At 45.6% G+C, this 15,753-nt stretch overlaps 2 protein-coding genes across 2 annotated transcripts in view; both read left to right on the top strand.

The window, feature by feature from the left end:
* IGF2R (insulin-like growth factor 2 receptor) overlaps nucleotides 1-1,560 on the top strand; it is a gene marked incomplete at its 5' end in the record, with an annotated part of 60,814 nt that extends 59,254 nt beyond the window's left edge. The window contains one exon of the mRNA XM_010584525.1: nucleotides 9-1,560. Within this exon, the coding sequence (XP_010582827.1) occupies nucleotides 9-410 (402 nt within the window). The remainder of the gene's footprint in view (nucleotides 1-8) is intronic.
* Nucleotides 1,561-4,056: 2,496 nt separating this feature from the next.
* On the top strand, nucleotides 4,057-14,858 carry LOC104842261 (solute carrier family 22 member 2-like). The gene is made up of 11 exons (XM_010584485.1): nucleotides 4,057-4,617; nucleotides 6,868-6,971; nucleotides 8,062-8,216; nucleotides 10,366-10,534; nucleotides 11,462-11,576; nucleotides 11,682-11,788; nucleotides 11,902-12,116; nucleotides 12,514-12,622; nucleotides 13,000-13,112; nucleotides 14,182-14,281; nucleotides 14,792-14,858. Exons 1-11 carry the CDS (start codon nucleotides 4,207-4,209, stop codon nucleotides 14,856-14,858), a joined length of 1,665 nt encoding a protein of 554 aa, XP_010582787.1. The 5' UTR covers nucleotides 4,057-4,206.
* Nucleotides 14,859-15,753: the final 895 nt, after the last annotated feature.

Below are 15,753 nucleotides of genomic sequence, written 5' to 3'. Positions count from 1 at the left end.
CCTTGCAGATAAACAGTGAAGAAGAAGCTAATGAGAATGAAACAGAGTGGCTTATGGAGGAAATTGCAGCACCAAATCAACGAACAACAAAAGGAGGGCAGGAGAATGGTCACATTACTACCAAGTCTGTTACATCTGAAGCCTTTACCTCTCTCCATGTGGATGACCTGGACAGTGAGGATGAAGTGTTAACCATTCCAGATGTAAAGATTCAGACAGGAAGAGGACTAGACAAGAGCAAGCACCCACAAAAGAAGCCACTCAGTCTTGGAAGTGATGACAAAGCTTATTTGCTGAATGGGGGAAAGGAAAAGAAAGCAAAAGCCAAGCCAGGCCAGCAGCAGGCACAGAACTCTACAAATAGAGTATTGTTTCATGATGATAGTGATGAGGACTTGTTGAATGTTTAATAACCCCTCTTGTGCCTAATCAAATATATATAGAGAGATTATATATAACAGGACAACATTTCCAACCAAATATGAGGACTTCAGCCTGAAAAGATTTTTCTGAATTTTGCCTTTAACAAGAAACCATTGAAAAGGGAAGAAGAGAAAGATTTCTTGGTTGTTTACAATGATCTGTTCAGTAATGACTGGATTTCTAACATCCGGTTGGCTGAGTTATGTTGACTCTCTCTAGCCAGGACACTTTTTATTTTTTAAGCCTCAGCATAGATGTTAAATGCTTGCTTGAAAAAGAGAAGCCTTTGAAAGGAGATGGTTAAGGCTCAATGAAGCCCCTGGCTCCTGAGACTCAAGTTATCTGACTACTAGCATTTTAACTCCTTGTATTTATTGATCCTCACTACTCAGGTTTGCTTAATAGCAACATGTTCTTCCTGCCGGCAGGGTATTATTCTATGGGTTCACCCATCGTAAGACAAGGAAAAATATAAGTTGTGTGTGTTGGGATGATTTGATGTAAATTTTGGAACTGGTATAATTTATCCTGTAAATTTGAATATCCATTCTAATTTAAACAGATCATTGGTTCAAAGGTATTGACTGAGAGGTACAACTCTGTATAGCTTTAGCCTGAAATGGTTGCTGTTCTTTGCATGATATTTTTTTGGTACTGGTCATATGACTGACTTCATCAGTATTTGCCTAAGCAGCTGACAAGCACCCAAAGATTTTCTTTTCTCCTAGATTATGGCTGGACTAGGCTGACTGCACAGAGAACCAGAGTGTTCAAGGACATAGAGGCAGAATTCCTACAATACAACCTGCGCTGTCCAGTTTGTCATCACCAAGAAAAAAGCGCAACAACTAGAGGAGCCCTAGTTGGCACAATTCCTCTCTTTGTTATTAATTACAAGGAAAAAAAAATTGGGCCAATGTTTTCTGATAGCCTAAGTTCTAGCTCTTATGCTACGGTCCTGGCCACGGTCATTGATTTGAAGTGTTGCTGGCAATGAAGGCAAGTGAAATTTCCTCTAGCAGTCTTGCTTTTCTCTAGGTGTTTCCTAAATTAACTTACGGGCAATGATAGGGTTTCAAAGCATCGTACAAGTACATGCATTGGTCAGAACTTTTTGAAACTTTTCATTGTTCCTTTTGGCTGGCTTATTCAGTTTCAACAATGGTTTCTTTTTATAAAAACTCCATTTTGAATCAAAATAGTGTAATATAAAGTATTCAGCAATTTCAATAAAAGATACGAAGTGGGTATTCTGAATCCCACATCTCAAGTCTGGAATCCTCCTTACACTAGCCTGTAATGCTGCTCATCAGCCTGGTGATACCCTTTTTTGCTGTGATAGCTACTATCATAATTACATCACTCAAAATGAGAACTGATATTTAATGACAAAGATCAGAATATATAGGTAAGCCCCAGTGGTCTATTCTTTCTTTTATCAGACTTGGGTTTTCTTCCTGTTGTACTGTAACCGGTGAAGCTGTGAATCAGTTTGGCTAAAGCTGCATCGTCATACTTAAAACAAAAGCAGCATTTTTTGTATTTAGCATTAGGTTAATTTGGGGAATGAGAGGCTTGACAGTGTATTTTTAATACGGTCAGTTACCATTGCAACAGTTCTCTCGGTGGATTTTGAAGAATGCTGCTTCCCTTCCCCAAGTCCTTCAAGGCTAGCACCTTGGAGTTGTTTGATCCATGAACCACTGCATGAAATGACTTCCCATGTATTAAGGCATAACACCACGTGGTCTCTTCATTGTGACTGTGCATAATGCGGCTTAGGTAGAACAGAGCTACTCTGCCTGGGGGTGCTTATCTGAGCCATATCAATGATGTATTTCTAATATGCAGCTGACAGCAGCGAGCACCTTCAGTGCCTAGTCTTGGAAGTATTGCTCACTGTTTGTCTAGGCATTTGTAGGTAGGCTGACTGAATCTCACCTTGTTCAGAGCTGGATGCATGGCTTGCTTCACCAGGCTATTTTTCCAGTAGAATACCTGCTTAACCATAGGGAGGCAAGTGTTAGGAGAATAGCGGGGACCAGACGAGTAAGTACAAAGAGCTGGGCCAGGAGCAGAAACCCTGCCCGTCAACAGCGTGTTTCCCTGGGCAGCGAGCCTCCAAGACACCCACTCGTGTGGCACAGTGCCACCCAACCCCTGTCTGGACTGCAGGGAGAGTGGTGGGAAATCGGGGAAAAAGGCCTGCTCCAGATCTAACTTTTTTAGTTCACGTGGAACGTAGGCACACCATTACCAACTGGTTAAACAAAACCGCTAGGAAAGAAGCGATGCGAGGGGTTTTTGGGTGTGTTTTTTAAGATGCAGGCTTTGATTTCGGTTTCCTTGGCCTCAGTCGACTGCGCGCATCCTCCTGCAGAGGGAGGCTGGGGGGGCTGGCTGCGAGCGTGCTGGCTGCTGCGCGCTTGGGTGTCCCTGTCCCCCTCCCCAGCCCCACACGGAGCCTTTGCAGCCACGGAGGCGAAAGTCTGGTGTGGGCTGATGCTGTGCTGGGCTCAGGGTAGCACAGCCGTAAGTGGCTGCGGCAGAGGAGTTCTCGTTACCTTGCTTCAGCCATTCCTGCCTGAGAAGAGGGGGTCGGAGAGGAGGGCGCACAGCTGCGGGATGCAGGGAACGGAGGGCTGGTCCACAAAGCAGCTTTCACAGCTGCTTAGGTCACTGTTGCTCTGCTGGGCAGCGAGACCAGGTGAAGAACTGGTTCTCTTTCTGTCCCTGGGCCAGAAGTGCCTTTTAACTGGTTCATTTTTTTGGAGTGTATTGAGAGGAGGTCTTTAATTTTTTTTGCCTGGTTGCCTAAACTGTGCAAGTCACTTTTCAGACCATTTTTCACACTTTTTCCATCTTTAAAATGTTACATTCATTTATGCTTTTCTTTCTGATGGAAGCAGCTGCTGTCAGCAAAAGGGGTTGGAGTAGCAAGTGTCTATCCACAGACAGTATGAAGTATCATTGGAGCCTGATATAACTGAACTTTTTTGGGGGTGCCCCACAATGAATTCTCCCGAAGGTCTTACAGGTGTTCTGCGGTAAGAAATAGCTGCTTCAGCCTTAAGTGTTTTGTATTATGGCTTCCCAAAGCTATTCCCAGTGTGTAATTCCTTAGTGAATGCTCTTTGTCTTTCCTATTACTGCAAAAATGTGGTCAGCTGAAAATTGTGTTCCCTGGTGTAGGTGGGAGTGGTTTTCCTTGGAAATGAAGGAGTGTGGAGAGTGAGGGTGGCTGTGGGGGTGAGACATACATGATACTGGATTTTGTGGGGAAAGCTATTCCTTTACCGTCATGTGGCTCAATGTGGAGACACTTCTGTTTCACAGTGTACTTCCCTATTCTTTATGGAACCTGGCTGATAAGCCTTGTTCGCGTCTGGTGCCCAGCAACTGCTACACTGAACTTTTCATTTACTCGCATGTTGGTGGAATTTTCCATCCTCACTTGGCCCTTAAAATGCTGCTTCTTTGAGGAGCTGGTTTGGCTAATAAAGAAACCCCCAAATGCTGTGGCTGTTAGCGGCTTTTCTGGAGAAAAGGAACGTATGTGCTCTGATTAGGGGTTAAATGCAAATTCTCCCTGGGTGAATTAAGGTCTGATTTCAAATGAAACCTAAAAAATAAAGCTTGCAACATGTAGTTTAATAATTTATGGAGTTAGTCTTGACTTTTGGTCAAATGTCTCTGTTACATTTAGTTGGCAGCAAAGCTATTTAAGTATCAGTGCTGCAGAGAAGACCTAGATGAAGTTTTTGGTGTGGTTTTGATGCCAAAATGCCAACCCTAGATGACATTTTGGAGAACGTTGGAGAATTTGGCAGGTTCCAGAAGCAAACCTTCTTTGTCCTGTGTTTGCTTTCTGCTGCCTTCACCCCGGTGTATGTGGGTGTCGTCTTCTTCGGGTTCACCCCCGAGCATCGCTGCTTCAGTCCCGGGGTGGCCGAGCTGAGCCAGCGGTGTGGCTGGAGCCTGGAGGAGCAGTTGAATCACACGGTTCCCAAGTGGGGCGGCCACGGGGCCGGTTTCGGCAGCCGCTGCAGGAGGTACGAGGTGGACTGGAACGCGACGGGCGTCAGCTGCACCGACCCCCTCGGCAGCCTCGTGGGCAACCGGAGCAGCGTCCCCCTCGGTCCGTGCCGGGACGGCTGGGTCTACGACTCCCCGGGGACCTCTCTCGTGACCGAGGTAAAAACAAATACCCTCCTTCCCTTGGCCCCTCAGTTACAGGCATGCTGAGGGATGCGGGAGAGGATTGGCGTAGCCTCGGCTGGGTTAAAAGGACGCCTGCTTACCTGGACGAGGGATCCTCTCGCTGCGAACTTGTGCGGGGTCCTTCGCAAGCTGTTTTCCCTCTGCCTTTCCTGTGGCGTGTTGCCTTGGCTGCTCAGGAGGCTTCTCCCTCCAGCTGGGCAGCAAAGCATATTTCGGCAAATAAATCCCCAGGTAGATAAAGTCCAGTTCTGAACGCAACTCCCATCACGCGAGAGGTCCCATTGGTGGAGGTGTGTAAACAGTGCCTGTGAGGGAGCAGCGGCTCGCGGGGCTGCGAACAAAACCTGCCGATCCCCGAGCAGGCACGCTGCGCGGACCGCCCGGTCTTCCTGGGATCCGTGCCCAGATGTGAAGGTCTCGATTACTTTTTCTTTTTTTTTAAATGAAGAAAGTCTTTTGAAGTTTGTTTCAAGTATGATTGAATGACTATGGGTGGGGGAAAAAGTAATCACCTCTTACAATTAAACAGCTTAATCCAGGAATAGATTGCAGAAAATCTGATGGCTGTTTTGTGTTCTCAGAAGATGTGTGAATAAACTGAAAATGGTATTTAAGCTACTTAGGGTACTCTAGGGTTTTAGGTGCCTTAACTTTAAAAACAAATCAGTATGTGGGATGACAAACTTGATCTTGTGATAGAAAGTTCCACCAAATTTTTAAAGATGGTGGAAGTCGGGATTCTTTCCCCCATGTATCTAACACAAACACAGGTAAAGTCCGTGCCCTAGCAACTTCAGCATTTATAGTTTTGTAGGAGGTTGGAGCTAGATTTTAGGTGATGTACTGTAAGTGTACTTCTTTAAGCAACGTATGGACTATGTGATATTAAAGTGAGGAAGTGAAACATCTCAAATGGAGGGTGAGCCAGGACTTCTACAAAGCAACAGCACAGCCGGCACATCTTGCTGCAAAAGGCTTGAGCAGATTCCGTTGTCCAGATTCCCCCCACCATGATCTCTTGAAATTGTGGGAAGCTGAAAACTTGCAGTCTGTGTGGACACGTGCAGCCACGCTCTCCCATCAGTGGTCTTCCCTTTTCTTCTGAAGGTGGTGCAAGGCCAGACCCGCAGGCTGCTTATTCCACAGGATAACCAGAAATGTCACGTGCCTCTGTGCATTTTGGCAATGTGTTTTGCTTCTGGATGTGACTGTTTCTGTGAAGGCTCTCAGGCTCTGTTATGTTGTCCCTTGCTCTGGCAGCTAAGCAAGGGAAAGGATATAGCGCTAAGTAAAGCATGTTACTTTGCTCGAAGGAAAAATTTACATGTGGAGGAACATCCTCATGGGAAGCCCCACAGAGCATCAGGAGGAATATCTGGTTTTATGTTGATTAAAGATGCATAGCTTTAAATAAACCCAGCTACCAGTAGGATGGGAAGGGATTCTCAGTCATGTTAGGACTGCTTTTTGAAATAACTTATTCTCCAGTAGCTTTTATGTTTATCTACTTAAGTAAGATAAGAGAACTAAGGCCAGGTGGCAACTTGTATGTATGTACCCATGCGGCATAAAGCTTGGCCCTGGATACAAAATACCTGGTCACCAGACTCATTAGGCTGTAGGACAATTTGGTTGAGCAAAAGGCCAGCACAGAGAGAAAATGCTGTGGCCTCGGGGGCAGATGCAAATATTTCCTCCCACGCTCCTTCAGGGAGCCAGCGCTCCATGGGAAGCAGGATGAGGCAGGCTTCTGCAAGCATCTAGGATACCTTTAGTGAAGGCATCACCCTTAGTCCTCAGGGGTCTGCAGGGGCTACTGTGATGTGCGAGGGTGTGAGGCAACCAGAACTGCTTAGAAACGTTCACCACCAGCCCCAAAACAAGCTGTTTGAAAAGCCCAGGGTGATCATCAGGTCCACGCTGATTTGATCAACAAAGCCTAACACAAATTAGGGTCCGGATCTTGACAGGTAGTAACTCAGTTATGTTCTTTCCAGTAATGACAGATGAGGCAGGAATGAGAAATACCAGGAAACTGCTCAAAGGCTTGATCCCCTTTTTAATGTTGGACACTTAATTAAGTCAGTAGGGTTTCTGGGTGCTGATAAAACAGCCATTGACCCAGACACAAGTTTAAAATGTTAACTGAAGCGAAGGAGAGTTGTGGATGTGAGCCAGCTCCTCATTTCACTCTTTTGCCTCTAACTGTGGTTGCTCTTTTAGTTTAACCTGGTGTGTGAGGACTCCTGGAAACTGGACCTCTTCCAGTCCTCTGTGAACGCTGGGTTTTTTATTGGCTCCATAAACATTGGCTACATAGCAGACAGGTATGTATGTGTGGGCTGACCGTAAACCCCTCTGACCTCCCTTATCAGCGTTCAGCAGCTGAGAGTGGGTAAAGGTAGAGAAAAGTTGTGCAACTGGCGTCATCTGTGCTCTTCTCAAAATAAGGTCAATCACCTAGATGTTCAGGCACAGTATTAGGAGCCAAGTACTCTGTCTCTTGGGTCATACCTGGTGATTTGCATGAATCTCTCCTGCTCTGCAAGTCCTGCAGAGCCTGCGAGGACTATTTTAGGACTATACAACCAAAACTCCCTACTGTGCCACACCAGAGCCTGGGGGTGTTAACAAAAGCCAGGAAATACTGGTTTGGAGCTTGGAAATCTCTTGCTTCCTCTGGAGAAACTTTGGCATCGTAGCCGCAGAGACTGCCAGGTAGATACAGCAGGAGTGCCAGTTTGGAAATCCCCGTGTCCTGGCATTCTTATCACGCCTGTTCAGAGCCAGCAGAGACAGCCACCCTTGCCCAGGTGGCCAGAGTTAAAACAAGAAAAAAATGCTGATATTTGAAAGCCCTTTTTCTGCCTCGTTCCCCTCCTGCCTGGGGAGTGTTAGTACAGCAGGCTCTGAGCTGGTCCAGCTGTGAAATGCAGCCTGCTCCCAGCAAGATCCATACATATAAGACTTTTGGGGATTAAGATTGGGGTATATAAATCTCTTACCCTGGTGCATGCAGACATATCAGAATCATAATATTAACCCGTACTTATTTTTTACTCCATTATAAAAACCAAATTACTAAGCTGCCTATTCTGAAATTTGGAGCTAACAGTCACAGCCCAAATACATGTAAATATGGGACTACTGCTGCTCTTTAACTTGGGAAATTTTTCTTACTCCAAGAAGCCTGAAAGCCTTTGTGGAATTGCAGAGCAATTAGCACAGTAATTTTTCAGGGAATTGAAAAGCAGAAAAGTGAGTAATGGGCTAAGAATAAAAGTCAGTATGCATCTATCCTTTGTATAGCACAGTTGGATTTTTTTTTTTCAAAGATGCAGAAGGCTCTTCCTACTTTAAAAAGCCTGTCTTTTCATGACCAGTGTTTTGCTTTACTCGTATTATCTTCCAATCCAGGTTTGGCCGTAGATTTTGCCTCTTAACTACAATTCTTGCAAATGTCGTCTGTGGAATCCTTCTGGTCTTTGTGCCCACCTACCTGTGGATAGTCATCCTCCGCTTCTTGCAAGGGCTGGTCAGCAAGGGCTGCTGGACCGCAGGCTACATCCTGGGTGAGTTCAGACCTTTTCCCAGGAGCAAGTCTGGCTGCAGAAGATGAAGAGAAAATAAAAAACCAACAACAAAACAATGAACAAAAGCCATTTAAAAAATGCCTCCCGTGGTGTTTTACCAAGGAGTTTTCTCCCTCTTTGACTTCTTCGGATTTTTTTAAAACAACTGTTGCTTCTCCCTAATGACAGCAGCCTTCAAAGCTCAAGCAGGCGGTGGTATATTAGGGCTGTTATCTCAAGATAGGCTTTCCCCTACGGAGCAGCTCCCCTGTGCAGATCTGGGCTCCTGGGCTCCTCTCTGTCCCCTTGGGCATCGGCTGGGGAAGGTGACAAACCTGGGGCAGACCGCAGCTGCTCCAGCCCGGTTGCAGACAGGGTGATGACAGAGGAGGCCATTAAAGAAGCAGGCAGAGGGTGGGGAAAATTGGAAGCATTTTTATGACACAAAGAGCATTAAAGGGCAAACAGAGACTTTACAGCCTAAAAATAACCGAAGAACAGCATGTGCTTGCTGAGAAAAAGACAAGCTGTTTGGGTATCTGTGCACTTGTCTGAGAGGAGGCCAAGCCGGGGGACTGCAGAGCAATGCGAGGAGCCAGGCTATGCTGGTGCTTCTCCCAGCACCTCGCACTGGTTGCGTCTGGCGGTGAAGCACGGCTGCGTGGCAGCGGGTTTGGGGCCAGCTCAGCTTTCTGGTGCATGGTAGAGCTGCCTGGGACTTCTGGGGTGGAGTTCAGGCTCTTGTCAAAAAACCCCACCCCAATACCAAGCAATCACCGAAGCAGCAAATTAAGTATCTTAGGTGCTGCCCAACAGAGCCTTATCTGGAGTAGGATGTCACGTGGCCCTACAGAGTAGCTCCGAGTGATCCAGTTCACTGTAATGGTGATAAAAATATAAATGTCAACACTCTAAGATGTTAAGTCTTTTAGTGGAGACATCTTGCTAATGCAGTTATCCACATATCTGATATAAATAAAATAAAAGCATCTAGACCACAGTCCAGACCATCTTCTGCCAAGACACAATTGTTCTCTTCTGTGCATATTCTAGACGCTTGCTTGGCCTCTTAAATATTTTCCTGGCACAAATGAATTCTTCATCACCTCTTCTGGGGAACTTTATGCCATTTTAGAGCATAAAATCCCTATCAGGATAATGACTTGTCCTATCCTGATATTTTCCCTCAGCCACACCTTGTTACTTCTGGATTCTCCTTGAAACTCTCATGAGAGAAGTCACCCAGAATCAGCCCCAAAGCTCCTTTAAACTTGTATCTTCTCCCTAAGGGTGGCCAATACTGAATGCTTAGGGAAGGGTAGAAGGACAGAGCAACCTTCTTGTTGCACTCTCCTGGGACACTTGTCTACCCTTCAGCTGGTTTTGGCTCAGTACTGCTGAGATGTCTTTGTGCATCGTTTGGCCAAGCAGTATTAGCTAATCCAAGGCTCCAAAATGCAATACCTCCTTTGGTTGCTAAATAACTGTCTTCTGTTCTTTTTCTACTTGATTTGCTTTCTTGGAATCACAAAACCAGATGCAAAATTGTGAGTATGCTTGTGCCTGCTTGCTGAAATAGTTACTTTTAGCTCTGTATTAACAAGACTTAACCTGTGGGTCTATCCTGTGATGTGCAGTTGCAAAGTGCAGATGAGTCGTGAAGCCATCCTGACCAGGAAGCTGTATACCATCCTCTGGTACCAGCATCTCTTATACACTTGGAGTGAGATGCAGGCTGAAAGGCTGCACTTAGAAAACAAAATATGATGTTTTATTATTCGGTTGGAGACATTATGTAGGTTGGTGTTAGATTTTACGACAAGGTCTATCTGTGCATTTTGAGGAATGTTTGATTTACTCAGGTTTCCACGACAAAGGACAGTACTGGATGCCTTAGGCCGGTGTAAGAGCAGGAAGAGTGTTTTCTCCTCTGCTGAGAGTTTGGGTGACAGAAGAGCAAACCTTCCTCTGTGAGCACCAGGGCATTTGCGTCAGGAGGCTTTCTGCTGGGAAGCCCAGGGTTACCGAGACAGTTTCTTCAGGGTGCTAATGCAGCTTTGGTCTTCCAGCGTCCCCGCAGAGCAAGTTACTGCTGTGCTGAGCGGTCGTGCCTGAGCTGTCCTTCACCTGTCTCTGTGTGTGTTTGCAGTGACAGAAGTCGTTGGTCCGAGGTACCGGAGGACGGTGGGCATCCTCTACCAGACGGCCTTCTCCGTTGGGCTCCTGGTCTTTGATGCCGTCGCTTACGCCATCCCTCACTGGCGGTGGCTGCAGCTCACCGTCACCCTGCCGAGTTGCTTCTTCCTGCTCTACTACTGGTAAACAAGCTTTCATTGTACCTCTGCCCGCGACCTGAAAATCAGCTTCTCCTGCTTCCCGAGGCGAGATACTGAGGGAGATTTGGCACTGCTTTTCGGTTGTGCGTACCTCTTAGTGCAGAAAGGAGGTACACAGCAAAAAGGAGAGGGGAAATAGGAAGCTGACTTCTGTTTAAAAGAAAGACCACTTTGAAAAACACTGAGAGAGTGGTTTAATATCATATATTATCTTCATGAAGCATTTCATAAAGGAAAAATAACACCTCAACATGTGGATCCCACACTGACAAGATGGTTATTGAGAGATTGTTGAATGCTAACATAACTGTAACAGGTTGTTTACGTGTTCTTTTAAGGAAAAAAATTGCAGCTTTTTGTGGTCCGACCAAAAGAAGGCACGTGGGTTCACCTTTATTTTGGATTCTCTCCTCTCTTTTTGATTGATATTTTTCAGTTTGAGTGCTTTGGATTTGAGAAATTGTCTGGATGAGTCAAGAAGTTAGGAACAGTAGAAAGAGATTTTTCCATATTTGTGAATTGGTAAGCCAATTCTACCTTGTTTACTACTTCTTAATCTGTGATGGCACAATTGGAAAATGGCTCCGTAAGAGGAGCCAGTTTGTGGTCAACAGGCTGAATAAGATGATAGCATTACTCTCGCTCAAATCCCTTCCCTGATTTCTCTTTAGCAAACTCATCTCCAACTAAAGCCGCTACCACAACTGCTCCTCTTCCTGTTTTGGCAGTGGGATATACTATTTTTCCTGATGGGGGTGGGGGGTGGAAAACACAAAACACACCCAACCAACCAACCAAAAAACCCACCTGCCTTTATTCAACCATAGCACTCTCTCCACAGTCTCCATACGTGGGAGCACTATGTGGGCTTTATGTTTTGGTATATAATAGCATCCACTTGTGTTGTAGGTGCCTTCCAGAGTCTCCCAGGTGGCTGATATCTCAAGGAAAAAATGACAAAGCTATGAAAATTGTCAGCGATATGGCTAAAAAAAATCGGAAAAAGATGCCTTCCCATTTTGAGGTGAGCTCAGGGTTTGCTTGTCTGTGTAAGTAAGCATCACGACAGCCCCTTCCATCAGTTCGTCCCGGTAGAAACTTACCGTACTTTGTACTGGCTCTTCCACAGGACATTAAATTAGAAGAGGAAGATGGTGGAAAGCAGAGTCCTTCGCTCGTTGACCTTGTCAGGACACCACAGATGAGAAAAAACACGTTCATTTTGATGTACAACTGGTAAGAAGCTAACGTTGGAGGGCTGTTTTTGAAGCTCTGGTTTTGAAGGCTCCAGCAGGACACAGACCTCTGTTCTCCGACTGACTAAAGCCAGGATGCTCTCCTCTGCCTAGGTTCACAAGCTCTGTCCTCTACCAGGGGCTCATCATGCACATGGGAGTAGCTGCTGGGAACGTGTACCTGGATTTCCTCTATTCCGCACTTGTCGAGTTCCCAGCCGCCTTCATCATCATCGTCACCATCGACCGCGTCGGGCGGCGCTACCCCTGGGCTATGGCAAACCTGGTGGCTGGGGCCGCCTGCCTTGTCACAGCCCTGATCCCAGAGGGTGAGTCGCCCGGGAGCAGCACCCTCCTCTCTCTCCCTTCCCCTGAGGTCCAGTCCCAAAGGTCCGCAAACCCACGGCTGCTGTCGGGTCCTGCCTGCCTGACTCTTAGCAGTGCTCCTCGTGCTGCAGAAGTGAGATGAGGTCGATTTGTAAGACTGCTAATCATAAATCTGAAAGCACCTGGGTCCCCCGTGCAGCTTTGGGAGGGTCCCTGTGCCACAGCTCACGCGGAGCTGTCTGTTCCCGTTCCCTCATTCACACAGGAGAAACTAGGCCCCTTAAAAACGTCAAGTGATACGGGATCAGAGGTCCCCCTAAAATAACAGGCGTTTTATTAATTGACACCTGCTAAATCGCTGGGATACTTTTAAATGCGTTGAATGTATTTTCTCTGCAGACATACACTGGCTAAAAGTCATTGCTGCTTGCATCGGGAGAATGGGAATCACAATGGCTTTTGAAATGGTTTGCTTTGTGAACACTGAACTGTATCCGACATATATCAGGTACGTGCATCCTCCTCCCCATTGGTATTTGGCCTGGAAACAAATAGCTGAGGCCAACGTGTATGTTATGTGTTATGCTAAATTAAGGTAGCCTCAAATGCTTCAGAGCTACACAAGTACCGCTGAACATAAAGTAGGTGGAGCACAATTAAAATGCTTTACAATGGTAGCTTAATAAAGAAAACAAATGTACTTTAAGGCAGGTGAAAACTCACATGACTGAAATAAAGGGAAAAGTGGAGACAACCCGGGTGGACGAGGGGTCTGAAGTCCCACACAGTGCTTGGATTTGTCCTGCATAAGGGTCAGAGTAGTGATCCGTCCCCTTCCCTCTGCAGTACTCTGATGCTAACATGATCACTTTGCTGTTCGACCAGGAACCTCGGGGTGATGGTCTGCTCCTCCTTGTGTGATGTGGGTGGAGTCATCGTCCCATTTATTGTCTACAGACTGGTGGAAGTCTGGCACGATCTGCCGCTGGTAGTCTTCAGTAAGTGCCACCTTACCTCCTTGCTGGCTCTTCCTGGGGTGCAGCAGTGGGGCCCAAGTTCCAAAGGGAGGGAAAAGCCACGGAGGCAGTTGCTCCAAGTTCAGCAGAAGCCCTTTCCTGTCTGTAAAAGCCTTCAGTTTATAACAACCTGGTGCTTGTTTATGCATTCATGTCTCCTTTGCCCTTATTATTGTTCCTTGCATTTTAAAGGAAGTTAGAGGTGAATACCGGTTTGACACATGGCAAAGAGATGAGAAACACTTTGAGATTAATATTTGATGGATTAAGATCTGATGAATTACTGCTCTTCTGTGAGGTATATTGTCTCAGTCCAGGAGCCAAAACCTAGAATTTCACGTAACTGCCTATTTAACGGAGTACAAGCGTGGCCGTTACACTTCAGCTTTTCTGACAGTCTGTTAACTGGCTGTTTTCCAGCTATTTGGAAAGGGATTGGCAAATAAATGCAAGATGAGTGTTTGCAGACTAGTGACCTGAACTCCCAGGGCAGACTCTGCAAAACTTTTCTGAATCTTTAGATCAGCACACTATTTATAGAAAAATATCCCGAACAGCAATATGCAGTTTTTAACAGACAGGACATTTAGGAGGGTGCTTAGTAGATTTAAAATATAGACGCCAAACATGTACAAAGTGGGTAAAAGAAATTATCAGTGGAGAAGTTAATCACATTGTGTAAAAGATAATACATTCTGTATGTGTTTTCTAATCTTATGACTAGCAGAAAAACTAAACGCTTTTCCTGGCATGCTCTCACACTAGAAAGGGTTCTTTTCTCTATAAAGGAAGGATTGTCTGTCTAGTCTGAGATGCCCTAGTTCAGTACATAACTCACAACTGAACTTGGCTCATTGCTGTCTCCACATGGCAGCCACGTCCTCCTGAGGTGGCATGACAGTTTTGCATATAGAGCCTTGATGCACATCCTGTATGAGGAATGAAATAAAATGCCATTTACGAGTCCTTTGTGTCAGGCAGTAGAAAGTGGTGTACATGCTGGAAATTGGTATATGCTAACAAGCGCTTTGTGCATCTGTTTGGTTTGAAGCTGTTCTTGGTTTGGTTGCGGGTGGACTGGTGTTGTTTCTACCTGAAACTAAAGGAAGAGTTTTGCCTGAGACTGTTGAAGATGTTGAAAACTTTCATGGGTGAGTCAGGATGATGAACTCTTGGCAGCTTTCACTTGAAATTGTGCAAAATCCCTGCCCAGAGCAACATGGGGAAGCACAGGGGTTACTTGGCTGCCTCCTATGCCTCCAAGAAGTTGCTAGTTAATTCTTAGACTCTAGGTGGAGAGATTTTGGACTCTCTTTTTACCACTTGTCTACCTAGGCATCTGAAAATAAGCAGCATAGGCCTTTACCAGCCTATGAATAACTGCACTAGTCTCTCAAACTTGCTGCAACACTATTATAAATGTTATTTGTTCTTAAAAAGAACTAACTGTGGAACAGAAAGAGGGCACTCTTCATACTAGCTACTCGTGTGGTGAGTGAAGCACCAGTATGTACTGAGGAGCCAGAGCAAACCTAGAGGATTTGAGGATTAGATGCTCATTTTCTCTGGGGGAGAGGCAGAGTAAATGAAGAACTTGAAGTTAGCTGCTCACTGAACACCTTCATTCCTGGTTTGCTGCTCACATCTTGCTATTCTTACAGGCACAGTGCTCCAAAGGCCAAAAAAATCTATCTCCGCGTCCAAACACCAGAAGCAGCACGTGACTGAAGAAGGCATGACTCTTTCTGGACAGTCTGCTTTAGGGGACTAGCATGGAAAGGCAAATTGGAATAAACACTCTCTTAAATGTCTTGACTGTTTGGGGTTTTCTGATGGGATTGTCCCTATTACTGCATAGCTGCTTCCCTCTGTGTACACTATAAGATAAATATATTTTAGGGCTGGGAAATCTTTGTACCAGGTGTGTGGACCTCAACATGGGGGGACAGACGTTAACTTGAGGATGGTGGGGTCCATCCCAACAAAACTTTATAAGCCTCCATGAAGTCTGACTCTGTTGTTTTGTCTTATGAAGGGGCAGCATAATATAACAGAGATTTACCTCTGTTGTGGAACCGAGGTGACTACAAACCTTATACAATCTTGTTACAACTTGCAATAGGTTTGCGTGGACTTTTTTTTTTTTTGGCTAGCCCTTATGTGTTATGGTGTTCATGTGAGTCCATATGCCTATACAGTAGCCCTCACTGGGGATTTTGTTGGCTATTCCCAGGCTCACAAGAATGGGCATGTGGCAACTCCAGAGCAGGAAAAGGGGTGCGTGGGAGAAAGACTCATAGCCCTTCATAAGGTAATAGCCTTGTTCAATCTTCAATGTATAACCATTAAATTTTCTTGTCTTGTTAAATATCATCTTCATAGAGGAAAATCTGTGCTCTTTTTCTGTGCGAAACTGGTTTCCTAAGCTTCCATAGCATTAAAAACGTGTGCATACACAGACATGCAGAACTTTATTAAAAAGAGTATGTTGAGACTCCAGTCAGGGGAAAAGCATTACAGCTGCCAGGAGAGGGACTGAGAGAGCCCACCCGACTCCTGCTCTACTGGAGACTTAGGATGGAATTGGGACCTGGACAGAGCTGTATCTCTACGTGTTTGGAGG

The sequence above is a fragment of the Haliaeetus leucocephalus genome, unplaced genomic scaffold (genome assembly GCF_000737465.1).
Source record: "Haliaeetus leucocephalus isolate CR32 unplaced genomic scaffold, Haliaeetus_leucocephalus-4.0 Scaffold992, whole genome shotgun sequence".
NCBI classification, from domain to species: domain Eukaryota; kingdom Metazoa; phylum Chordata; class Aves; order Accipitriformes; family Accipitridae; genus Haliaeetus; species Haliaeetus leucocephalus.
This window is presented reverse-complemented; position numbering and strand designations above follow the sequence as displayed.